Source organism: Chlamydotis macqueenii, chromosome 6 (assembly GCF_036417535.1).
Source record: "Chlamydotis macqueenii isolate bChlMac1 chromosome 6, bChlMac1.mat, whole genome shotgun sequence".
Taxonomy (NCBI): domain Eukaryota; kingdom Metazoa; phylum Chordata; class Aves; order Otidiformes; family Otididae; genus Chlamydotis; species Chlamydotis macqueenii.
Genome location: NC_141561.1, coordinates 22,161,883 through 22,185,359, shown reverse-complemented (window position 1 = coordinate 22,185,359; position 23,477 = coordinate 22,161,883). Strand labels below are relative to the sequence as shown.

General features: G+C 37.4%; 1 protein-coding gene across 3 annotated transcripts in view; it reads left to right on the top strand.

Annotated features, from left to right (window-relative positions):
* Positions 1–23,477, top strand: part of TLK1 (tousled like kinase 1) — a 68,846-nt gene that overhangs the window by 6,463 nt on the left and 38,906 nt on the right. For all 3 annotated transcript variants that reach the window (XM_086751492.1, XM_086751493.1, XM_086751491.1), the window contains exons 2-3: positions 17,731–17,849; positions 21,620–21,691. In XM_086751492.1, the coding sequence (XP_086607618.1) occupies positions 17,736–17,849; positions 21,620–21,691 (186 nt within the window). In that variant the 5' untranslated portion in view covers positions 17,731–17,735. The remainder of the gene's footprint in view (positions 1–17,730; positions 17,850–21,619; positions 21,692–23,477) is intronic.

Sequence of the window (23,477 nt, the reverse complement as noted above, 5' to 3'; positions counted from 1 at the left end):
AGTAGAAGGTAGAAGGGCTTAAGTGAGGTTGGTCGTGCTGAAGATTGACAAGGGAGCTGGGGCTGTGCGAGCCTTCGGAGAGGGTCTGTGCTGGAGGGATTAACTGAAATCAGAGTGATTATATTACTAATTTTAATCATGACTTAAATCAGGGAGCAGGAAATCCTGATTAAATAATTGTTTTTAATTTTATTTTGCATTTGTGCTTAATTATTTTTCCTAAAGAAAAGTTGATTCTAATTGGTCTAATTTCATCATACCTCTTGCTAGGCAGGAGAGTACACATCTATATGCATTTATTTAAGTAGTTATGCAGCTTAGTTTCTTAATGTTTAAGAAACATAATTCCCCATGCTTTAGACAGCTTTTAGCTAACTTTATTAGCTAAATAACATGAATCCTAATTGTGCTAGATAGATAAGAAGGAACAAATATATCCAAATGTGTTTTGCATATAAACCAGAATAAGTAGAATTGTCTGTAGTTTGTGAAATGAGTCTATTATTTCTGGTCACCGCACCTTGCAAGATTCGGAGTTAACAGATCAAATCCAGTCACTGTTCCTTCTTATTCGTCATTTGGAAAAGAAATCCAGGCTTTCCTGCTTTCTGAGTTGTCAGTTGCTCTTCAGGAGTTCTGTGTGAACCAACTGTTGAAGTGGTTGAACAAACAAAGATGGCAGAAGCGGTTGCTGGCGAAAACTGATCAGGTGCTTCAGAGCTCCCATTCAGGCAGCTCAGTGGCGACTTCCAGCAATGTCATGGTTTGGCTGCCAGCACAGCATTAAAGTTTGTATCATTTGAATGTATTTTTCCCTTTTATGAATTTAATAGATCATAAACTTTAAACCTCACCATGGATTCTTATCACTCCAAGTTTAGCTTAAATATTTAACACTGAAGCATATTTTAAAAATACACAGATAGGAAAAACTATCTACCTTGTGCTCTAAAGGTCTTTTTAGCTTTAACTGGAGAGGCTCTGAGACTGACAAGTGTCCTCCAAGGATTTAGTGGGAAAGCTAGGGGTTTTTGCACGATTACACAACTGTAATGGGAATCTGGTCGCTTTGGAATGGTAAACTTAATTTACTGGAGCTTTTATGTGAAACTGAACGTCATGGGGAAGGCTAGTATTCCCTGAGACCACCTTGCTGAGAGGTGGCAGCAGGAGCATTAAGCAATGTATCTTGCCTCATCATGTCTTCACAGTTTTAAGTGAGTGGAACTTAAAGGCCGCAGTGCTTTCTTTATATTGTCCTTAAGAACAAAGCACTCTGCACTTGAGATTTTGAGAGATGAGGAGGATGGTAAGAAATTCCAGAGTGCCTTTTACAGGAAATGAAGCTTGACCATAATGAGTTGGAAATTGGCAAGTACTGGATTCCCTTTCTTTGGACTTAGAATACAGCTATACCTGTAAGAGAAAAAGGAAGAAAAATACCTTTTTTTGAGGAATAACAGGAAATCTTGATCCTTTTAGAAGAATCCATTGTATGATGTCACATACACCCAACCTTTTAGATAGTTAACTCATTTTACAACTGTACGTTGAGCTCAAAGCATGTAGGTGCTTCAGGCACTGTGTCCTGCAGCTGTAGCTTCTGGTGGATTGCAAATTTTTATTTTTTTGGTAAGTAATAGAACCTCTGAACTGTATGTGTAAGGGCAACAAATTGGAAAGTAATGTTAAGTATACAAGTAAATATTTAAGTTGCTCTTCATAACTCCTGCAAGTCTGAAAGAATATAGTTTAGATCCTGGTCTTCACTCAGTGAGTGGCCTTGGGATCATGCAGCTTTAACAGCAGAGGTGTTTCCCATTTCCGTCCTCCACCACTGAGCTCTTGATTCCATGGAGACAAACTTGGGTGATGCTACAAGTAGGATTTCTAATGCTTCTTTCTGTCACTCCTGTGGCTTAGGCTAGTGGCCTGTACACTGCATAGCTGTATTTAGGTATTGTGTTTTTCTGGTTAATGCTGGGTTCTCATAAGTTCCACAGTTTTGTCTTTAATTCTGCAGCTGTACTTCAGTCAATGTTGTTGTGTTTTTCTGTTGGTTTTTTTTTGTTGTTGTTGTTTGTTTCTTAATGTGTTTGTACTCCAGTACCCTCTTTCTAGCTATTTGGATCCTTGTGGAGGTTGCAGTCTTTGCTGTTTCTCAGCTTATGCTTTAGAAGTAGTATTCTTTAACAAGTTTCATTATAAAGCAATTGAAAAAAATCCACGTTATTAATAATATTATCTTCAACATCAGTAGAAACATGTCTTTGTAAATTAATGTATACAGAATTAATATGTTTATTTGTTTAAACAGGATAATTTTTTTTTTGTATTGACACTGGTGACTTGCAGCAAGCTTTAGATTTTTTTAAAGTGGTGTCTTTGTAAAAACCAACTGTATTTCCACATGCAAGATTTGTAATGAAACCTTTTAATAAATATGTTGTATGTATGGTGAAAAATAGAGTAACTTGGAACTAGCTGTAGTTTTTTATCTTTTACAAATATGTCAGTTTATGTGGGAAAACATTTTGCAGGTAGTATGCAAAAAGTGAATTTGCAAATTCTTTTCATCTTGATGAGTAATGAACTGTTTTTAACAGTTCTGTTAAAAGTTATATTAAAAGATGAACTAGCCGTTTTGAAACCTCTCAAAGTAAAACTCCTTTGTGTTGTTTTTTCATAATGTTCCTCTTTCCTGTCTTTTTCCTTCCTTTTAAATAAGAGCTCTTGTCTGAAAAGGAATGGCAGAAATACTTGATGACAACTAAGCCTGTGTTTGCTGCCCTTTGAACTAGAACTATAGTGTGTAGAGAATTTTCACACTTTTGTCTTAGTTCAGATCTGGTATTTAGAAGATACTGTTTTCAGCATCATACACAGTCCATTGAAGGAACACGTTTCAGCTATGTTTTTCTTTATGTTTGGCATTGTGCATACTGCAGTATGATGTTCATTCTTGAGGATAACTTTATATTGGAATAATCACGTTAAAATGCCACATATATTAATGTGATTCATAGCTTATTTATAATCCCTTGTTTTGTTTTGTGATTGACATGTTTAAGATCATCCCCAAAGACTGTAAAATCTTGACTTGGGTTTTCTGATCCTCCAATCCCTTCTGACTTCTTCGAGATTTTGTAATTATTTTTTCAGGACAGAATTCCTTCTTCTCTGTGCTTTATTATTGCTAAGGTATGTCCAGGAAGGTCTCCTCCTTCCCTTTCCCAGCTTTTTTCCACCCAGTGTGTTCCCTGCACCAGCCGAGTGAGAACTTGGTGAAGGAACTGTGGTGAGAAGAGTGATGGTGGTCTAGGTTGTGTGATTATCTTCACGAAGTAATTTTTTGTTGTTGTTTAGTTGTGATGGTGGTGATTACAGATTAGTAAGAGTAGGTTTATCAGTATTAGTCGCTAGATTTTTGTCTTTGGTTTCTTTTGCAAGTCAGTTATTCCTGGAGTTGGCTGTTGCTTGGGAGTGGTTGCTGTGTCAGAAACTTTTTTATTGTTAGTATTGTATTTTAGTTCCAGTAGTTTTATTGACACTACTGAACTATGGTAAAAGGCTATCTTGCAAGTTTTCTACAAGCTTTAATTTTGAATAAAGTAGAGTAATTCTCATTATAGTACCTTTGTATTTAGTATTATGAAGGGCCATTATGAGGAGTGGGATTTTAATATTTTCAAGTTACTGTAAGATAGAAATAGAAGTACTTCCTGAAGATGTGGGTTTAGAATTTTTAAATTAGATACGAAAAGCACTTTTTGCTGTGCGTGTTACTGCCACAGTATGTGACTGCTTTTTGTGAAGTTTGTTGCCTATTTAATTTACCTCTACTTATATAATCAGATTGCATGTTACCCCTTTCTAATTAAATTGTATATTAAATGGTTGTGATACTAATAATCCTAAGAGGGGTAACACCAGTATTCAAACTATGAAAGGCAAATACCATCGTCTTTGCTTCCTTGTTAGATGATATTTTGTATTCTGCATCCATAGTTTCTTTTTTTTTTTCTTCAATTCCGTGCTCGATACATGCTGTCACATCCAGAACATCCAAGTGGTTAGTATTAAGGAAGAGGCAATTTCATATCTCATGCATGCACAGACTTTTTTGTGTGCACAAAATGTGTGTGAAGTCTTTATGTGCTGTCTGTCTAGTCATGAGGAATACTAATATTGTTGTTAGGACCCCCACATCCACCATAGTAGTGTCATAAACAAACTAAGTTTATATGCCTAAGCTTGCACAAAAACTTCAGCTGCCTTTCAGTAAAAATGTTTTAAATTTCTGTTGTCTGTTATTGTTTCATTTTTTCAAATATATAGTAGTGTTAAACTTGCTGATGAATATTGCAGATGCTACAGAATTTGGCTCCTAGATAAATCGTACTAGTTTTGCCATGTCTTGAGTTTTAGCTTTACATGTTGCTGTTCGCTTTTAAACAGAAGAATAGAAACATGTAGAGTTCACAGAAAACAGTCTGCTTGTGTATTAGATTATGTATAACTATTGTATTTCTTATATTTTTCTCCCCATTTGTTATACTTGCAACATGTATCTTAATTTGGGAATGAAATATTGAAGCTATGACAACAAAATAATTTCCAGTAAATTACCTTAATAGTGATTTTTTTTTTTTTTTATTCCCCACTGTGTTCCCCCCGCCCTGCCCCATGTCGTGTGATTGAAAGTTGACCTGATTTGTTCTCCTGGCTAAATTGCAATGTGCTATTCTCTCAGAGCCTTTCAGTTGTTTTTCTCTTCTAGAGAAGTGCAAACAACAGGCACCAGTCTCTGCCGGTGTCTGACACCACTTTCCTGCTGTTTTCCTTAAATCTCTCTTCAAATTTGTTCATACAAAAAAAAAAAGAGAGAGAGAGAGAGAACCTGCTATTTTTACTTTTTTTTTGTTGTAGTTCTTGTGGCTTTGAAATCCCATCTTTCTAAGGGAAGTGAGCAACGAGAAAGCAGTGCCAGTTACTGTTAGAAGTTGCAGAATTTGGTGGTGTGCCACCATGCCTATGGCTCCCCAGGTGGGGTGTGTGCTGTCTCCGAGACCAGATCCGTTGGCCCTGCCTCCTCCCACTGCCCATCTCACTTCCTGATGGGTGCTGGGCCACGAGGATGACCTTTAGTCTTGACCTGCTCCTCCACTTCCCCTGTGCTTCCCTAAACTCATTTTCCTCCTCAAATCACAGTACCCCTGCTCAGCTTTTGTTTGTGCATGCTTTTGATTTTACTGGGGGGAGGGTAATCTTTGATAAAGGGAGCAAGGCAATGCAGTACAAGCAGGAACCTTCTGGACGTTGAAGTGTCAACTGCCCATGTGCAGCTGGAGGTGTGCTTGGTGACATGGTTTTGCAAGGATGTAGCCAAGATTCTCTCACTTGCGTCCCACGGCGCGGTGCCACGCACGAGCTCTCCTGCTGTAGAGCTGACAGGGATGAGGAGTGCTTCGTGTGGTTAGGAGTTCACAGCCACAGGTGCCTGTGTCTAGAAAGACTGGAGAGGAATACTGATTTATCTTGGGTGCCAAAGTTCTGCTTGACAACCAGTTACCACTTGAGAAAAGGTGAAATCCGGTTTTAAGATTGTTGTGGGTAAGAATCCAATTGAGGAATTTTTGGGAAATAACAGATTTTGTTCGTATTTTTTCAGTCTTTAATAATGGAAATTCCTCATGTTTTTTGGGTTTAAGTCAAGACAGATCGTTACATTGAGTCAGTGAGTCTGTTGGGCGTGCTGTATAAATGATCCAAAGCTACTAAGCGGAAGAGTTTATTTCTGGCAAAATAAGACATTTTTAGTTCAAATTCTCTTATTTGGTAAACAATCGTGTTGGCATGTAGTACTCACAGAACAGTATTTTGTTATGTGAAGGCAGTAAATGAAAATAGTGAATTAGTGATTCAGGTAACTACCAAAATAGGTAGTGTGACTAGATGTTAGGGATGTAAATGGGTTTCATTAGAGACTAACCTCATCTTTTTTCTAAGTTAGACCAAAACCTGCATAGTGTACTCAGTCTTTTGTGTTTGTCTGTGCCACCTCATATTTAGAAGTGTTCCTGTGCGTAGACTTTACCACACCTTGGTATTAGCTGTGGCAATGTGGTATCTGCAACAGCTGCAGCTGCGGCTGTTGCTTCTGGGGATGCGTCGTGTGTGTCAGCCCTACCAGCGGCAGGGCCAGGAGGGCGACCTCCAACTTGCCTTCCTTTATTCCCTGGGAACTGCTGCTGGCAAAACTTTATCTTTCCTGATGCATTTTTATTGAGTTGCTTTTACTAGTTCTTAAATTTCAGTTGTCTTTCTGTCGCTGAAATAACCCACTACAGCAGCGGGCCTGGGTCTGCTGCAGGAGGGAGTGTGGTGTGTGCAGCATATATCCTGCACGTCTGCAGACTCATCAGGGTTTTAATCTTGTCTGACTGTAAGGCACTGGTCTCTTTTGGACTGTCTGCCTTTTCTAACTGACGGAGGTAATCCTGGCTTGGTTCTCGATCCTTTAAGTCCATTGTAGATTTGTTGATAGATTTATTCAGTTTTTTAAAAAATCTCCTGTGTGGTTGTCTTGGTGTTTAGTTACTCCTAAAGTCAGCAGTGTGGAAGCAGTCGTGTTAAATGTACACCAGGTAAACACGTCCCGATTTGTCAGCTGATGTGCTCCCGGTAGGACTGGCTGTTCTCTCTGTCAAATTGGCTGCAGGAAGGAGGCTCCAGGAAGCCTGCTTCAGCCATCCAAGGAATTTCATGGTCCTCCTTTGTCTCTGGTATTAGCTATTTTAAGGAGAAGTCTTGCTTTATCTCCTGTCAGTTGGGGAAGAGGACTTGGATCACACTTGTTTTTGCTTAAGTTATGACTGCAGTGGTACACAGAAGCTAGTGTAGCGTCTTTTATCCTTTAAGAAGTGGTGTGGTTAGTTTTGTAGGGTAGTAAGTACTATGCAGCTGAGTGTTCAGGTGCTTCTATGTAGTGAATGTTGTTAATTGCACGCAAGTATTTTTGCTGATGTCTTGAAATATGTTTTGAATATATACTTTTTTTTTTTTTTAATTTGCAGTATCAAAGACTTATAACTGCCCTTTCCTGATTTCTGGTTGCCCTCAGAAACTGCATTTAGGTTAGGAAATTTTATTTATGTGATCACAGACTTTGTTCCATGAAGTCTGTTCTTCATTCAGCCAGCAAGATGGGCCATTCTCAGGGAGGGACCATGCTGAAAAGAATAAGAATCTCTTCTTTCTTTCTTCTAAAACTTGAATGAAAGTGATAGTATAGCAGAAAAAGCTGGTTTAAAATTAGACGATAAGCACTGGATAGGAGAAACGACTGTAATGCAGATTTCTTTAATGATAATGCTGAGCAACACTAAAACTGAAATTTTGACATGATTACGTAGGATGTTTCTTTGTGAACTGGGTGGATGCTGAATTTTTAAGAATCTTCAGTACACAAAGTTGCAACTGAATTTAATGTATACTGTTGGTATCAACAGGCTTTGTAGCTGTGCTGTAAGAAGGATGAGTACAAAGTTTGAAATATTTTTCCCCTTAGCCTTAAACTTGATTTTTCACTGATTTATGTGCGATTTCATACAAGTCTCATTTTTTCCGTATCCATTGAACGGGAGCAATGCTGCAAGGTCCTAGGAAGATCTAGATGTTGTCATTAACATGTCAGCTTTATGTGTATGTAATTTATCTGTTTAGAGCCGTATTCTGAGAGGCTCCTCCCTACAGGGGACTTTGGGGAAATTAGTTTCTTCCCCTGTTCAGCAAAGTTTGGATTGTCTTGTCAGTTTAGAGGCTACTGGTTGAGTTGTAAATTAAAAACAAAACAAAACAAAACAAAAAACCCCACAAAACTAAGGAACGGTATCTAGTTGCCTGACTCTTTGATTACTGCCTGGCCTCTAGACAGGGTGCCTACAAGAGAAAAATAGTGAGCCATCTTGCAGGTAGCATGGCCCTACTCAGTACAGGGGGCAGGTCCCCGTTGCATGAGCTGCGTGGTGCTGTGGTGGCTTCTCACGAAGCTTGTGATTCTGCAGTCTAAATCTCTTAATGTATTTTTTTTTTTCTTTCAATTTTTAGTGTTTTCTGTATTCTGGTATTCTGAAAGGAGGAAATTGACAGTATTATTTGAGGTTAATACTTTTTTTTTTTTCCCTAAAATGGTGTAGTTCAAAAGCTGACATAGTTCATTGGTCTTGTGGTTACAGTTAGAGGTGAATTTACTGTCCCAGTTTAATCTTAGATGTGTAATAAGCTTTTGTGTGTGTTTGATCTTAAACTATGGCCTCTTATATAAGTATATGGTGTTGAAGTTCTAGTCAATCGCAATGTTATGAGTGAAATAGGTCAATATATTTGGAAACTTGGTTTTTTGTTCAGTTTCTTATTTGTAGTATGTTCTTTGCCATGTAGCAGCAAGAACAATGTAGATTAAGAGTTAGATACTGTGATCGGCAATTCATTAATGTCCTGTGTTCTCCAAGGAGCAGAGTGCTTGCCTTGGCCGAGGGTCAGTGGGCTGTCTGCTCTGGGAAGGTTTTGAAGATCATGAGGGCAGAAATGGCAGTAACAGCTATAGAAGTAAGGAGATTAGAAAGTTCAGGGAATTAACAACTGAAACCCGCTCCTACTAACACAAACACAGCTTCCAAATACCAAATGACTGGCATTGTAGCTCAGAAAAATAAGATACACTTACTCTGTGAAATTATTGGGGGGGTGGGGGGGGGGATTGGACTGCCTTTCTGCCCTAATAAGTAACTTCCAGACAAATTTGTTTGGGGGAAAGGTGCACGATTTACATTTATTCCTTCATGGTTTACTTTTTCTGAGGAGTGAGGGTGAGAACCAAAAACCCTGTGGGAAGGGGTGTTGCTCGCTCTCTTCCTACTCCTTAGGTGACCTCTGCTTTCAACTTCCTTTTCACTCCTTCCTTAGATAGCAGAAACTGCTGTTTATTTTTGATATGTGCAAAAGACCTGTGCCATTTTAAATTCTTGCAGAACAGCCATTTCGTGGACTCAAGCAGTTAGAGCTCCTGGTTTGTTTCTTTATAACTGAGTGCAGCAAATGAAATTTGTGGAACTTTTTGGTGTTTCTTCCTCAGGAGTACTCCAGGCTTTTAGTGCTTTTCATCATAGAAATAGATAGAGGGATGGAAAGTAGTGAGCTTTTGTTCAGAGTGTGATACACTTTGAGGGTATCACAAAATTGGTGTTACCTTGTGACCTGTTTGTCAGCATCGCCAACAAGTGACCCATGAATTGGCAGTGTGCTTCTCCATGCTCGCTACCTCTTCCCCAAGGAAGTAGGGAGCGTATGGTTTTGCAACAAATGAAGCCGAAATGAGCAAATTCTGCTTCTGTCTTTCTATTTGGATGCCTTTTACAGAGCTGTCTGGAAGTACAGTAATTGCTGCAGATTCCTCTGCATAGAGCTGAAAAGGGAGCTAGTAGAGACAGGCAGGCAGCGCGTCACCTGCATGTGTGCAGCCCAGACTGTATTAGTTTTTATTTCTCTTGACATCATGTTGTGTTCGAGGCAGATGTTTGCTACCTAGGAAGACAGTCTTTTAGTGTTTCTGCCACAGATGTCTTGCATAACTTTGGCCAAGATGTTAGGTGCTTTCTGAAAAATATACATAGGCTTTTCCTATCTTATAGGGTGATTGTAAGCATAAACTCCTTGTCTGTATATTGTATATACATTGTGCAATGAATCTTCCCTTTCCAGGAGAAAACTGCATGGGACCTCTGTGTAATTGTTTAAGGGTTTACGGGTGACTTTAGAGAGGTTTAGTATCACATTTATGCAGGCACAGACTATAGTGGTCAGAGATGACAGGAAACATCAATAGAATGTCTTAGTTGGCCACCCAGCTGCTGCCAAACTGATAGTTATCTTGAACAAAACTTTATTAAAAGCACTTTAAACGAGTGCTTTGTATCTCTGATTATTCTGTCACTGTAGAAGATGTTCAAATCAGATGCTGTTGTTAAAGAGTTTTACTGAAGACACGTTTTTTGGTATCTATACGTTTGTTCTAAATAGACTAAATGCTTAGAGCAATACTTTAGGCAGTGAGAGTCAACTTATCAATAAACCTGGTCTTGTGTGTCTTGTTGTTAGCTGTGAAGAGTGCAAAATGGTCAGTGAAGACTATGTTAGCAAACCTATTTGTTTCTTTCATACACTCTGGCTCTGCCAGTTTGCTGTTAAGTGGTAGAAGATAGTGGTGTCAAAAAGCCACCAAAATTCTTCAGCATGTGGACAATTCTTCCTCCAATTGGACTGCTGTTTGGGGACAGTAGGTGTTTCTGTTAACTGTGCCCATGAACTGATCTGTTTAATTCAGCTTTTGTCTAGTTAAGGTGTGCGGGAGCAGAGGACAAAATACAGTGATCGCAATCTTCAAAATGTAGTCTTCTCACAGCCCTTAAGGGGTGGCATACTAGTAATATAATGTATTTTCTTTCAGTTGTCCTTTTTCCCTTCATTAATTGTGTTAAACATTATTCAGCAGACTTGGGAAGAACCTTATGGTTCTGTTGCTCATAGCAGTATTTGCTATGCTAACGCTTCCTGTACACGGTGCACATGGAGTTATACTAGAATTTTGAGAAATGGATAGGTAGGTGCAATGTTGAATGTTTTGTGCTATATCTTATCTTTATTAATTATTCTGTACTTACCAATTCCTATTATCAATATGGGAAAAACCACCGCAAAATAATAGCTTAGAAATTTCAGAGGGAAGGTGGGGGGAAAATGTGATATGAGAAGAATTCCTGTGGGAAAAGATAGCATAAAGAAAAGTCTAGCTAAAAACTTACATGTTACAAGGACTCACATGCCAAATAAACTAGATGTTGACTCTGGTTTTCTGAGTAGTGCACAGGATCAGAATGAGACACGGCGTGCTATTGTTTCAGTGAATATTGCAAAGAAGTTTCAGTAGCTTTCAGACCCGTGAGCACCGTAATTGTTAGACAGACTTCAGTCGTGAAAGCTATCATAAACATGCACGTTATAGTTTTTCAGGTTTGGGATGTAATTTTTAAGGTGCTCAGTCAGTTGTTTTTTTTTCTTTCTTTTCAAGTCTTTCTATTGCCTACATTAGTGCTTTTCTTTCTTAGGTACTGTGCTGCACCTCAAACAGGTTGTATTTACACTTGTGCAATAGGTTTGTGGTCTGTGGTGTTGAAGGACAGTGCAGTTACTTATAAGCAATAGGTAGGGAAAATGCTGTCACTCGGAAATAAGAGCTCTTGATTGCTTCAGGAGGCTCATGCCATGTGTGGCTTTCAGGCAATTCAGTTGTACTTCCAAGGGGTAGGATTGGTAGAGGGACTCATCATAAACGAGGCATCACCTGCTTGCCTTGGACATAGTTGCATGCCTTGTTCAGCCCCAATTACAATGGAATAGACCCTTGGGGAGCTATTGTCCTCTCTGTTGTATGAATCACTCACTGAGCTCTGAATGAGCCATTCTGAGTTCCCATCCTTGTGGTGTATACCCAAACACATGAGTATATGTTGTTGATTTGTGGCCACATAAAGGCATTGGTAGGCAACTTGTAAATTCATCTCTGCCTCTGGTGCCTACAGCCATGTGATGAGACACGTAATGGCCAAGGGGTCCTTAGAATAGGGTGCCTAGCTGGAAGGTGAGGTGAATTAAACATTCTTTAATTGTTACCCACAGATGTCTCCTAGCTGATCTGTAGTTGGCCCAAGTGATTTATTCTTAAGTTTTTCTTCAAGGCGTTAGCAGAGGTTCTCTGAGGAACATATTTCTCTGTAATTCACTTTTCCTTTCTAGGTTGTTGGCCAGACAATTGAAATCCAAAAATTGGCAGCACGGAGATGAAGTCTGAAGATCATTACAGTTTTTTTTTAGCATTAAAAAATTGACTTCTGTTGTAAAATGATTTGCAGAAAATTGCTTACCTATCCAACAGTCAAAGTTTTCTTTGTTTTAGATGAAATTTCTGGACTGTTGAGCTGTTGGGAAAAGTGAAATGAACAATGTTCAAACAGCATTTTTAAAAAGTGAGCTACAGTCATTTATGTATGTTTGTGGAAAGAGAAGCGCTTAAATGGAGAAGATGACTTCAGTGAGAAATACCACTTTTATACTTCTTTTTCTGTGTTGTGTGTTTCCGTGTTACTGGCTCAGGTGCTGAGAAATGTTGTATTTTCCTCGTGCATTTAAAACTACTCTAGATTAATTAAATTGATTCTATTCTTTCCTGACACCAGGCTTAGCAATGTCTTGCTCTCTGCAGGAATTTCGTATCACTTAAGATCTTTTCAAATAGCTTGTTTCACTTGAACGTCAGGATGTATTTTTCCCCTTTTCTGTTGCATTTATTGCTGCTATTTGATTTCAGCTACAGTGAAGGTTTTCAACTCAAATGTAGTACCCTGAACTTTTTCATGTCACCTGTTTGGAGGTTATAGTAGCTACATAGTCCTCTGTAAAAGAAGCTGATCCTCTTCCCTGGAAAGCCAGTGATTATAAGCATTTCTAAATTTCCAAGTTAAACTTTGTCATGGGTAATCTGTAGCTGTTTGTTATTATTCTCTTAAGTATTTTGTAAGAGCTGGAACCCTGCGGCCTTGGTAAATGGTATACTCTACGCTTTGGTTATGTAGCTATTGTTAGGAGGTAAATATAGTTTTGTGATTTTTTTGTTCTACTTTAAATCTCAGAAATTGTATCTTACTGTCTGACCTGTTGACTGCTGATTTAGGTTAAGTGGGAGCTTCTTGACTTCTGAGGCCGCAGTACTGGATGAATGTGGCCTCGGGATTGTGATTAATGTTGGATGGTGATGCACTTCAGAGCCTTCTGCTAAGGGCGGGCTGTGTTTTTGCTGTTATCTTGGAATTGAACTCTTCTCAAATTACTGCTGCTTGGCTTTATGCCATCATACTAGCACTTCAGTGCTGTTAAGCAGTGGTTTGTGTACTTGGAATGGTTACCATGCTTAAAGTCTGACGTTCGTAACTTCAGAGATTGTTTGATACCTTTAAAGGAATTTTGATTTAAAAAAATATGAAGAGAATGGTGGAAGCTACTTTCCAGGCCCATTTCTTGCCATTTAAAATGTGTACCTTTTTTCTTTATTTTTTTTTCCCCTCCTTTTTTTTCCCCATCCCTTGCTGTTTTAACTGGATGTTAGTTAGGTTTACTGATCTAAAGGATGCTACTGTCAGTGAAGAGACTACATGGTGGTAATATTATGAATGTTAATGTGAAGTGTTCCTGAAAATATGTGGGACGTAATTCTCACACCATGTGTGATACCATAAAATGTGAGTGCCTAGTAGGAACACATCAGGAAATTCAATTTGTATTTAGGCTATTGTTGAGCTGTCATCTTCACTTCAATAGATAGGTCTCCATGTTGAAGTATTTTGCTTTGGCATTAAAAGCTATATGCATATAAGTCTGTTAAAGAAACTAGACCAAACCAGTATGCCTTTCACTTAAGTGAAATGTGGTTTGTGCAGGCCTTGAGTTCAGGAGAAGGGAGGCTCAACCTAATCTGGAGAGTTGTTCTAAGAAGAATCTGGCTTCTGCAGAATGAACTGTTTCTTCATTGTAGAAAGCTGACAATGTGTGAAGCTGTTGATCTTTCTTCGTCTTGAAGCTGTAATTGATTGCCAGATAACAAGAGTCCATTCAGGGTAATAAGATTCAAAGATAAAGATTTGAGTCTTGGAGCTTAATTCCATGTTTAGTGGAGAAGAAAAACATGTCTGATCTGTCAGGCTGTTGTGTTTGGGCCTGCAGTGGTACTCTGCAGTCTAGCAGTGTTCGAGATAGAGATCATAGTAGGTGTGTATCCCAAAAGATCCTGTTTTAGGAGGTGAAGACTTGCAGTTGCAACTCTCTGCTAAACTTTTTCTCCTAAAGTGTCAGTTTTACTGAGGTATGAGTAAGTATTTGGTTAAATAACTGGATCTTTTGCAAATAATTGCAGATGTGAGGCCTTGGAGTACAGATGTAGTCGCACTTTATGGTCACTAGTTCTGAAAAATTCAAACTGCCATGGAGAATTCCTTACATCTCTGTTTTGCTAAGGTAGAGTATGGTATAATTGATTATACCCAATGCCATGAAAAGCTTATAAATTACTTACCTGAATCTATAACTTTGTCTTTTGACATAGCCCATTGTTTAACAAATTCTCAGAGGAGTTTGGAGTTCTTTTCAAAAGAGTTCTTGCAAAAAGTGTCCTTTTCAGGACAAGAAATCTATACATTTTATATTAGTTTTTAGAGGAGGGACTGTCTGTGGTTCTGAAGGATAAATTAATTTGGAAGATACCATGACTCCCAAAAAATATAACAGCTAGATAATGTTGGTAACTTTAAAAAAAAATTACCAGAAGCAGCATTCTAAAGTCATAGCAGTTACAAGAAATAAAGAAAAGCAATTTTTTTTTAGGGCTCTTCTGTGAGTTTTGGGTAATCTTAGAGATATTCTCTTTGGAAGATAGTAGAAGTTTGAATGGCAGTAGGTGGTAGCCGTGCCAGTTTTTTTTTTATTTTGCATCGTTCTAAGTATGCTGTAAGTACTTGTGTAATGTGATTGCATGTCCTTTGAGTTAGTGAGTTTGGTCTCAGGGGTAGGAGTGAAGTTAGTTCAAGTAAGAAGTCTGGTGTGTTTTCAGAACTATGAGTTATGTCGATCTTGTGAGCAGCAAGGTATGAAGTGAGCAGGAGAATTTATAAAGTCTAGTGTTTTAAAAAAAAATTGGGTTTTGTCCTTTACATAAAGTCTCTTAAAGCTTATGGTACCTTTAAAAGTAGATAATTTGTGCTGAGAACTGAAGAATTGTACAGAACTGCATGTTCTTGAAAAAACAGCTGTGTGTCTGAGAGTGAATGGTGTGTTTTAAATTACAGCATGAATGAGCAAGACAGTTTAATAGATCTTCGTAGGATTTGCTCTGTGTTGAAAGAAGGTTTGAAGCCAGCTTTTTTTGTCTTGTCCTTCAGATCGCAAGGATGGCAGAGTATACATGTTAATTGTATTTTGCTTTTTGGTTCTGGATATTTGACAACAAAAACAAAACCAAACCAAAAATCTCAAACACACACACAAAAAAAAATCATCTCCAGCAGAAATAATGAAGAGAATACAGAGCATGCATTAGCGTGTGTAGGCTCTAAAATATGAGCAGAAAAAAAAAATGGAGGATTGTATTTAATCTGTGCAGTGGAGTACCCCTCTACCTGCTAAATTACCATTCTGACTGGTAAGGTAACTCAGGGGTGCTGATCTCTTTAGTGCATTAGTATCTAGATACAGTACGTGAGACCTGGACTACCAATTTTACCTGCAGCGCTTCAGATGAGCCTTAGCTATCCACAGTTATTAGTGTTTTCCCATATTTCATAAAATAAAGAATATAGGGTATGGGAGTATCTGTTTCTGTAATATAAGCATGGTTTGTAATTGCTAGAATTATGTTAGCAATTTGAAGTAAGCTTTGAACTTTTGTGGACAGTGACTATGAAGTAGGCTAGTAAATCAAAATATTGCCAGTCTTGCTTCATTAAATGGGTTGCTTTGCTAAACTAAAATTGATTATTTCAGCGTGGCATACAATTAAGCACTTGTACTGTTCCGAAACAAAATAATAATAATTTAAACTCACTTGACAAATCTGTTGTGATTAGTTTCTTATGCTTTTTCAGAGCAATAGTTTCCCATTAAGGTATAGATTACATACATACTGGAAAAGGTATGCTGTACACATCAGGTTTTTTTTTTTGAAAAAAAAAAAAAAAAGCCTTATTGCACAATGTGTAAATGTAAGAAATAATTTTTGTGTGTAAGAGAAGCGTACAATTTGTTTTTCAACTCTTGGAAGCAGTACACAAGCACATTGCAGGAAGCAAGAATTTAAAGAAAATTCCTGATTGTTCTGCACTGTGTATGCATGTAGTAAAACAGTCTTTACCCCAGAGAGCTTACAGGCTAAAATACATAGAAATTGGAGGAATTTTTACTAGGTAAGTTCAGAAGCTGCATTACAACTGCTGATAATAAGCCGGCTGCAGTTTCAAACTGGGTAATTCCCCTGTGTTGTTGGAAAAGAGACCTCCAGCCCTGTGTGTGGCTGCGTTTGGGCAAACTCCCCACCTCCCGTAAAATGCAGTATCCTTAACCTGCTGCTTGTGGTTTGATTTTTTCAAAATGAGGCTCTGCCAATACGCATTTCCCAAATGTCTCCTTCCTGATCGTTTTTCTCTTCATCAGAGGAGATCTGGGTACCAGGTTCTGCAATAAAGGAGCACTAGCACCACACACTCACCATCATCTGCCTTTCCCATGGGAACAAGGGCAACCTGAATTAATCAAATAGCAGACCCAGTTCTTTCTCTACCAGAAGGGTTAGCTGCATGGCCAAGAGTGGCCAAAATGTGTGGTACAGAAGGTTCTATCTAGTTCTTGAATGTTAAAAGTTTGTGAGATACTCGAGAGTTGTGTAATAAAGTGCCTTGTGTCTTATTAATTGTGATGAAAGCTGTGCTGATGCTTTGGTTGTCAAGATGCTTAGCTGATGGATAAGAAGTTAATAGGAGCACTTAAACTTTGCGAACTGTTGTTTTCATGAAATGGGAATTCCAAAAGCTTTTTTTCTTAGCACCATTTGAATATACATAGTTATTACTTGCAGTCCTTTCTGAACTGCTGTGTTGTCCTGTGAGACTGAAAGCACAAATGTGGTAAGTTGTGTCTTGGTTGAAAGAAATGAGGCTGTATCACTTTATAGTAGTGGTAGTTGAGGGATATGCTATTAAAATAGTGCATAAAGAGTTTGGCGTTACATATCTTATTTAAAATAAAGCAACTGAAATGTTGCCAATTGAAGATAAACTGCATGTTCAAGTTGGAAAAGATAAAAACAAAAAACATAGTTTGCGTAAATACGGAAGACTATTTGTCTAGATCATCTTTCAGACTCATTAAACAGCCGTAAGTGATTTAAATACAAATCAGAAAGCTGCACATCATGTTGCAGCCTACTCATGTAGGCTGAGCTTGTCAGAAACTCCTTTTGTTCCTCCATTTCCTTCCACCTTACTTTCCCTGCTGATGCCAGCAGCACTGTTTTACTCTGTTTAGCAGGGCTCTGTCAGAGGGTCTCTGTTACACTTGAGTCCTTTCATATTGCTGATCCCACTCTTCGCTTCTCTGCCCGTCGAACGTCCATGTGACACTGCATTCCCTTGCATGTGTTGAGGACTATGATCTACCTTCTGGTTTTCCTTTTTTTCCTGTGATTCTTACTTGTTTGTCTTGGACATTGATAAGTTGATAGCCTAAACAATTTAAATAATATGGAAAACATGGGGATTGCAATTAGGAGATTTTATGCTGGAAAGTATTTTGCTCCTGTCAGCTAGTTTTTAATCTATAAATACCTACCTCGTTGGCATATCAGACACGGCAAACTCCATGTCTCTTACACACCTCTAAGAGGTTGTAGTTTTCACCAAAATCAACAAGGCTCTTCTTATAGAAGAAATTGGTGATTGGGTAACAGAGGTGAACCACTGTGAAGTTGAAGGTATAAGTCTTTTCTTTGCATAGGCCAGTCATATATTTGGCTTGTTTGCAAAATATTTCACTGCAGATATTAGGGAATAAAATTAATTTATTTATCTTTTTTAGGAGCGATGGATGAACTTCATAGCCTGGACCCAAGAAGACAAGAATTGTTAGAGGCAAGATTTACAGGAGTAGTAAGTGGCAGCACTGGGAGTACTGGAAGTTGCAGTGTTGGAGCTAAAGTAAGTTCTAAAAGTAGTCATCCAGATCTACCATCTTCAGAATACAAATTTATCTCATGCTATCTCACTTGTATATTGCCCATGTGATTTACTCGCAAAAGTACGGGGTTGGAAGAGGCCCTCAGGAAAGTTTTTGTTAGTTTGGGTTTTTTTTGCTTGAGATAGGATTGTTTATCCTGAACCTATCTGTGACATAAGGACATTGAATGGTTTTTAAAAACAACAAAGAATGGGCTTATACAGACTCTTGTGGTTTTGCTCTAGTGCACGTGTGATCAGAGGTGGAAGTTTTTCCTAGTATTTGGAGTGGAGTTGTCCCTTCTGCAGACGGCCAGCTACTTACAGTTCAGCTTGAAATAGACACAGGGAGTTTGGTGTGACCTCTGTTTTTAAGATTAAACGTATTTGAAGACTAATACATCTAGATTAACAAAGCCAAATTCTTTCAACTTTTCCAGACATTTATATCAATTTTACGTACTTTCATTGTAGACTTTTTGCAGTCTGTCTATTAGTATCTAAACCAGGATGCAACACTTGAGGCAAAACCTTATGAACATTGAATAGCAGGGCTTAATTACCTTCCATATATCATATATTACCCTTCAATTGATAGATCTGCAAAATAAATTTGCCTTTATTACAAATTCTGTTCAAGTTACTAGTTTCAACATCCAAACTTGATTTCTGCAATACTGTCGCCTATCCAGAGGTACTCTGTCTTGTACTTGTGCATTTGAATGTTCTTCACAAAGTGTAATACTTAATAAACTGATGTTAAAGAGATATAATACTGATTTTTTTTGAGCACATTTCCCCCATGACCAAAGTACTTTTGAATTCTGTTTCCAACATGTTTGCAGTGCCCTCATATTTTTCAGTATTTAACACAAACTTGGTTAGTATTTTTCACTTCCTATTCCACAGTTTAGTTACCAGTCTAGATTACAGGACAAAATACTAACTGGTAGCAGACGTTGATGAAACTTCTGGAGACATGTGATGTATTGATGATCATTAACAAACTGTAAAGAATTGAAATCAGTACATAGCGATCTTGCATCATATCTCTTAGTTTGTTTTTGAGAGCGACATGAAGGTAACTGTCACAAAGCTGTAAAAAAGGTAACATATCACTTCTGTTACTAACGTCTTAACCAAGAAGTGAGTTAAATAGTCAGGGTAAGGAATCAGGTTAGATTGACACTGTGGCTGATGCATTGTGGTTTTCTCTTTTTATTTAGTTGCCTCTTAATTATGACTGCAAAAATGTGTACTTGCCATATCTTATGATTAAAATTAGATAGAGACAAACCCAGTAATTAAGGCCCATCTTTTTGTTTCTTTCTTCCTTGATTTCTCTAATACTACTTTCTCCACTAATTTATTAGGTCATTGTAATTGCTCATAATTCAAATGACTATTTGTCCTTTTTCATTACTAGATCTGTACTTTCTTTTAACTTCATTTAACTTTTAGTGTATTTAAAAACCCTTTTATTAGTTTTTGATACAGCTGTGTTGTTCCTTGCCTTATTTCCAGTCTTTCCTCCTCAGAACCTGTCTACTGCTATGTATGTAATCCTTTTTTAAAAAAAGTAATTATCAAGTTTCTTGGGGTTCCTTTTCTTTAAACTTTGATCACCCGAGAGTTGCTGCTTACCATTTACATAAATCTGTTCAAGTCTATTTTTTGTTGTCTATTGTTCAGCTGATTTCACTTTTACCCAAATTACATTCCACTTTGAGGTTCTCAGTTTGTGCATCCGAATTAGCCAGAAAAAAAAATTGAAATTTAAAACACCTAATTTCCTCTTTCACTCTAAAATGTAAATCATAAATTTCTTGTCCCTGATACATTCTAAGATCTGTTTGAACAGATAATTACATCTCATCCAGCAGGTTTCCAAATGGGTAGCTGGATAAAGTGGTTTGGTTTTGTTTGTTTGTTTGTTTGTTTGTTTTAATACTACCAAATGCTTTGATAACTGTTTGCAGAAGATAGTACTACCACTGTCTTCTAATTGATGCAGATCCTCATCTAAGACACTGTTGTTCTTACCTTTGACCAGAAATGTTCCACAAATCATCTTCAGTATGCAGTGCAATATCCCTTCTTTTTCCTGCTTGCTTTTTGTTTTGTTTTGGGAGGCAGGGAGGTAGAGGAATACCAACATCTAGTCCTGTGATTTATCCCACTATCAGTAAAATGGCAATTATATTAGTTTTGTTTGTATTTATTTTATTTCTGACCATTCAGTGTATCCAAGCAGTTAACATGAAGTGTAGTAGCTAATCTGGGCTGTGTTCGGAATATACTTTTTTTTAAAAAATATATGAGGTCTTTAGTCTTTAGTGGGGGATGTCGTGAGAAGCTTATCTGATTTTTTTTAAAAAAAAAAAAAAACATAATAAACCAATTTTGATCTCATGTGCAGAGGTAACTGTGAAAATGTGATGTATAAATATGATCTCCATTGGTCTGCTTTCACTTTGAAGGCAAAAATGGGAAAACTTCCTCTTCATGTACATACTCAAATCCACAGGTACCAAATTCTCTTTTCCTAACCTAGCAAGACAATACGGAGGTTGCAACTGCACTTACTGGTTGTTTTTGGAAACATGCTAGGTCATTATTCTTCTAGTAATTATATTGAGATGGACTTTCATTGATTAGGACCACTATTTTGAAAGCCTACCCTTATCTGCTGTTTTGCTGAAGAGTTTTGGAGTTGTTGGAGGAAAAGCCCATCATTTTCAAGCTTTTTCAGGAAGCAAGGGTGGAAATATGAATATAGGTTACTGAAATTATTATCTCAGCTAACTCTGATGACCAGATATTGAGACATTGCAAGGAAGAACAACATCTAGGCATTTCTGTACTAGTGGCTGCCTGAGGGAGGGGAAGACACATGGAAATTTTGTGGTTTTAGTTAACATTTCTCCAGAAATTTTAATTCAGAGGTGATCTAGTTATTCAGAAGATGTCACAGATCAGTATTGTCCTGCAAACTGATGCAGTGCTGGAATTTAATGCTTTGAAGGAAGCTTGAGTGTTTGCCTTGAACTGGTTGTTGTTTCACATAAAAGTATTTTTTCTGCCTTCGTATATGGAAGACAATAATCCAGAGGTATAAGTTTGTTGTGTTTTTTTATCTTTTAATAAAAAGAAGCTCAACTGATGTTAGCATTTTTTATGTGAACGTGGAACAGACTTTTTCAATAAAATGTGCTTGCTACCATTCTGTGTTCAAAAGATCTTTGAATAAATCAACCTTAGAAAATTTCTAAATAAATATTGCAATTTGATACTATTTCACAATTTTTATCTAACCCCTCCGCTAGTCTGAATTTGTTACTTTGGTGGAAATGTTTGTTTTAAGAATGTAGAATAATATTGTCAGTAGCTTGTAGATTTCTGTCATTGAGTGGATTAAAAAAATAATCCCTGCAGTAGTCTAGTATTATCTTGGAGAAAATTGAACCCTCTTTTTCTTTGAAAAATAAACATTTTTAGTAGTCTCCGGCACCTCCAGTAGTATTGGCTTTTTAAGCCCATTCTGTGGAATCATTTAGTAGGGGTTTTCCTTGGATGTTTTGCCATTCCCGAATAAGACTTCAATGTTTTTGAATGTTCTAGGGTTCTTTATAGTTAATAAATTTTTCCTTGCAAGCATGAAATTTTGTTACTGTTACTTGTTGGCTGATAATATTGGATTAGCTGTTTTATAAATCTGTATATGATATTTAGTGTTTTATTTGTCTCGGTAGGCCTCAACAAATAACGAAAGCTCAAATCACAGTTTTGGAAGCTTGGGATCTTTAAGTGATAAAGAATCAGAGGTAAGTATGCAGGGCAAATTCATTATTACCTCAGAATTTTAGTGCTAACAAGTCATAATTTTGTATTCTACTTTGCCTTATTTTATATAGAAGCTTCTAAAGTAAAATCCAAAATACACAGCTAGATAGGAGGAGACATGATTTCATAAAGGTTTATTTGGATTTTTGGTCGTGAAACTAGCTGCTTCTGCTTCTTTATTTTCTTTGTAATCATTCTGTGAGGATATATACAGGTTTTGGAGCTGAAAATGCTTAAAACAGTTTGATGTCTGTTGTTTAATAAGTAATGAGGTTTTCATCAACACAGATAAGCTTTGACTAGTCTTTGGCTGCATCTTTGAAAATACTCTAGAAACTGGTTTGCTCTGTTTTGTTTAAAAATACAGATTTACTCCAAGGTCAGACAGTAGCTATTATCTGCATTTGTAAAAGCTGCAGTTGTCACTGTGTATTTTCTTAGCTAGTATCACTTCATAGTCCAAAAAAGGATTCATACTTTTATTAGGTTTTAATGTGCAGACTTCCCTGGAGTAGAAAATTTTCGTATTAATGACCAACATTGATGCAGTTGCACTAATGCAGCTCTTACAATATACCTGTTTTGAGATCAATGAGTCCCTCTGACACTTTTGCCTGCCTACGTCACAGATTTTGTCGATAAGGTTATACCCATTGTAAGCAAGAGCATATTTCTAGCCCAGGCTAGACCTGTGTTTGAGTATGTGTCATGCTGCAGGGAGAGTTGTTTGGAATGTGCTTTCAATGTTATTTTCACATATTAAAACTTTGTTTTGGGCCTAATTGTTCATTCACTCTATTGCTACGAGATGCTGTCTGATGTTTGCTTTTATACTGGGCTGACTAGCAAGTGAATTTAGTTGATCCCCAAGAATGATACTTTACAAATAAATGTTCTGTACATGTGATTTCATGTTTTCATCTTTGAAAAAGGCTGTGCTATGTTTTTTTCCCCCTTGTCTTTCCCAGCTGGATTTTCCTTAGTTGTATGTAGATTCGTTTTCTTAAGCAGAAGAGTTTGTCTGCCTTTTGGTTTTCCTCATGGCTTTTCCTAGAAATATTTTGGGCAGTGTTGCAGTGATTCTGTTCTGATGTAAGTGTGGGAATGGAAATGTACTGCAGTAACCTGAACGTTACAATGCATTATTGCAATTCCTTGACAGAAAAACATGTCTGTGAGTAATTGAGTGATCTCAGAATACTGACTATACATAAAATAACTTTCTGGTGTACAAAAATGTTATTTTACAGTTGGATAGATGAGATATGGTTTTTCCAAGATGTGTAAGTTTTGAAATTCAGCCTGTATCTTCAGTCTCTGCGCAGTGTTTTAACCTCAAGCCATGCTTCTGGGTGGGGATAATTTTTTTTTTTTTTTAAATATTCTAAAACTAGGATTCTAAAAGAGAAAGAGGTATTTTCTAAAAAATCCCTGCACAGATCTCCAGTGCGCAGTGCTCCACATTTCTTCTGTGTTTTCTGAAAGATGAGTCTTAATGACATTGAATAATGGAATGTGAGTTCTTGACCCATTTTCAGAAGTTCTCAGTTGTATTCACTTAAATTGCAATTGTAGTACCAAATATGTTAATAAGTTTTAAGAGTTTTGTTCTTAAAATAACATCTGTTTACTTACCTGCTGTAATCCTATGAAAAATACACTTTAATTCTTAATATTGCTAACAGGTTGTAGGCGTTTTTGTGAGTTGTGGGTTTGGTTGGGTATTGTTGGGTTGTTTTTTTTTTTTTTTTTTGATGGGGTGACAGT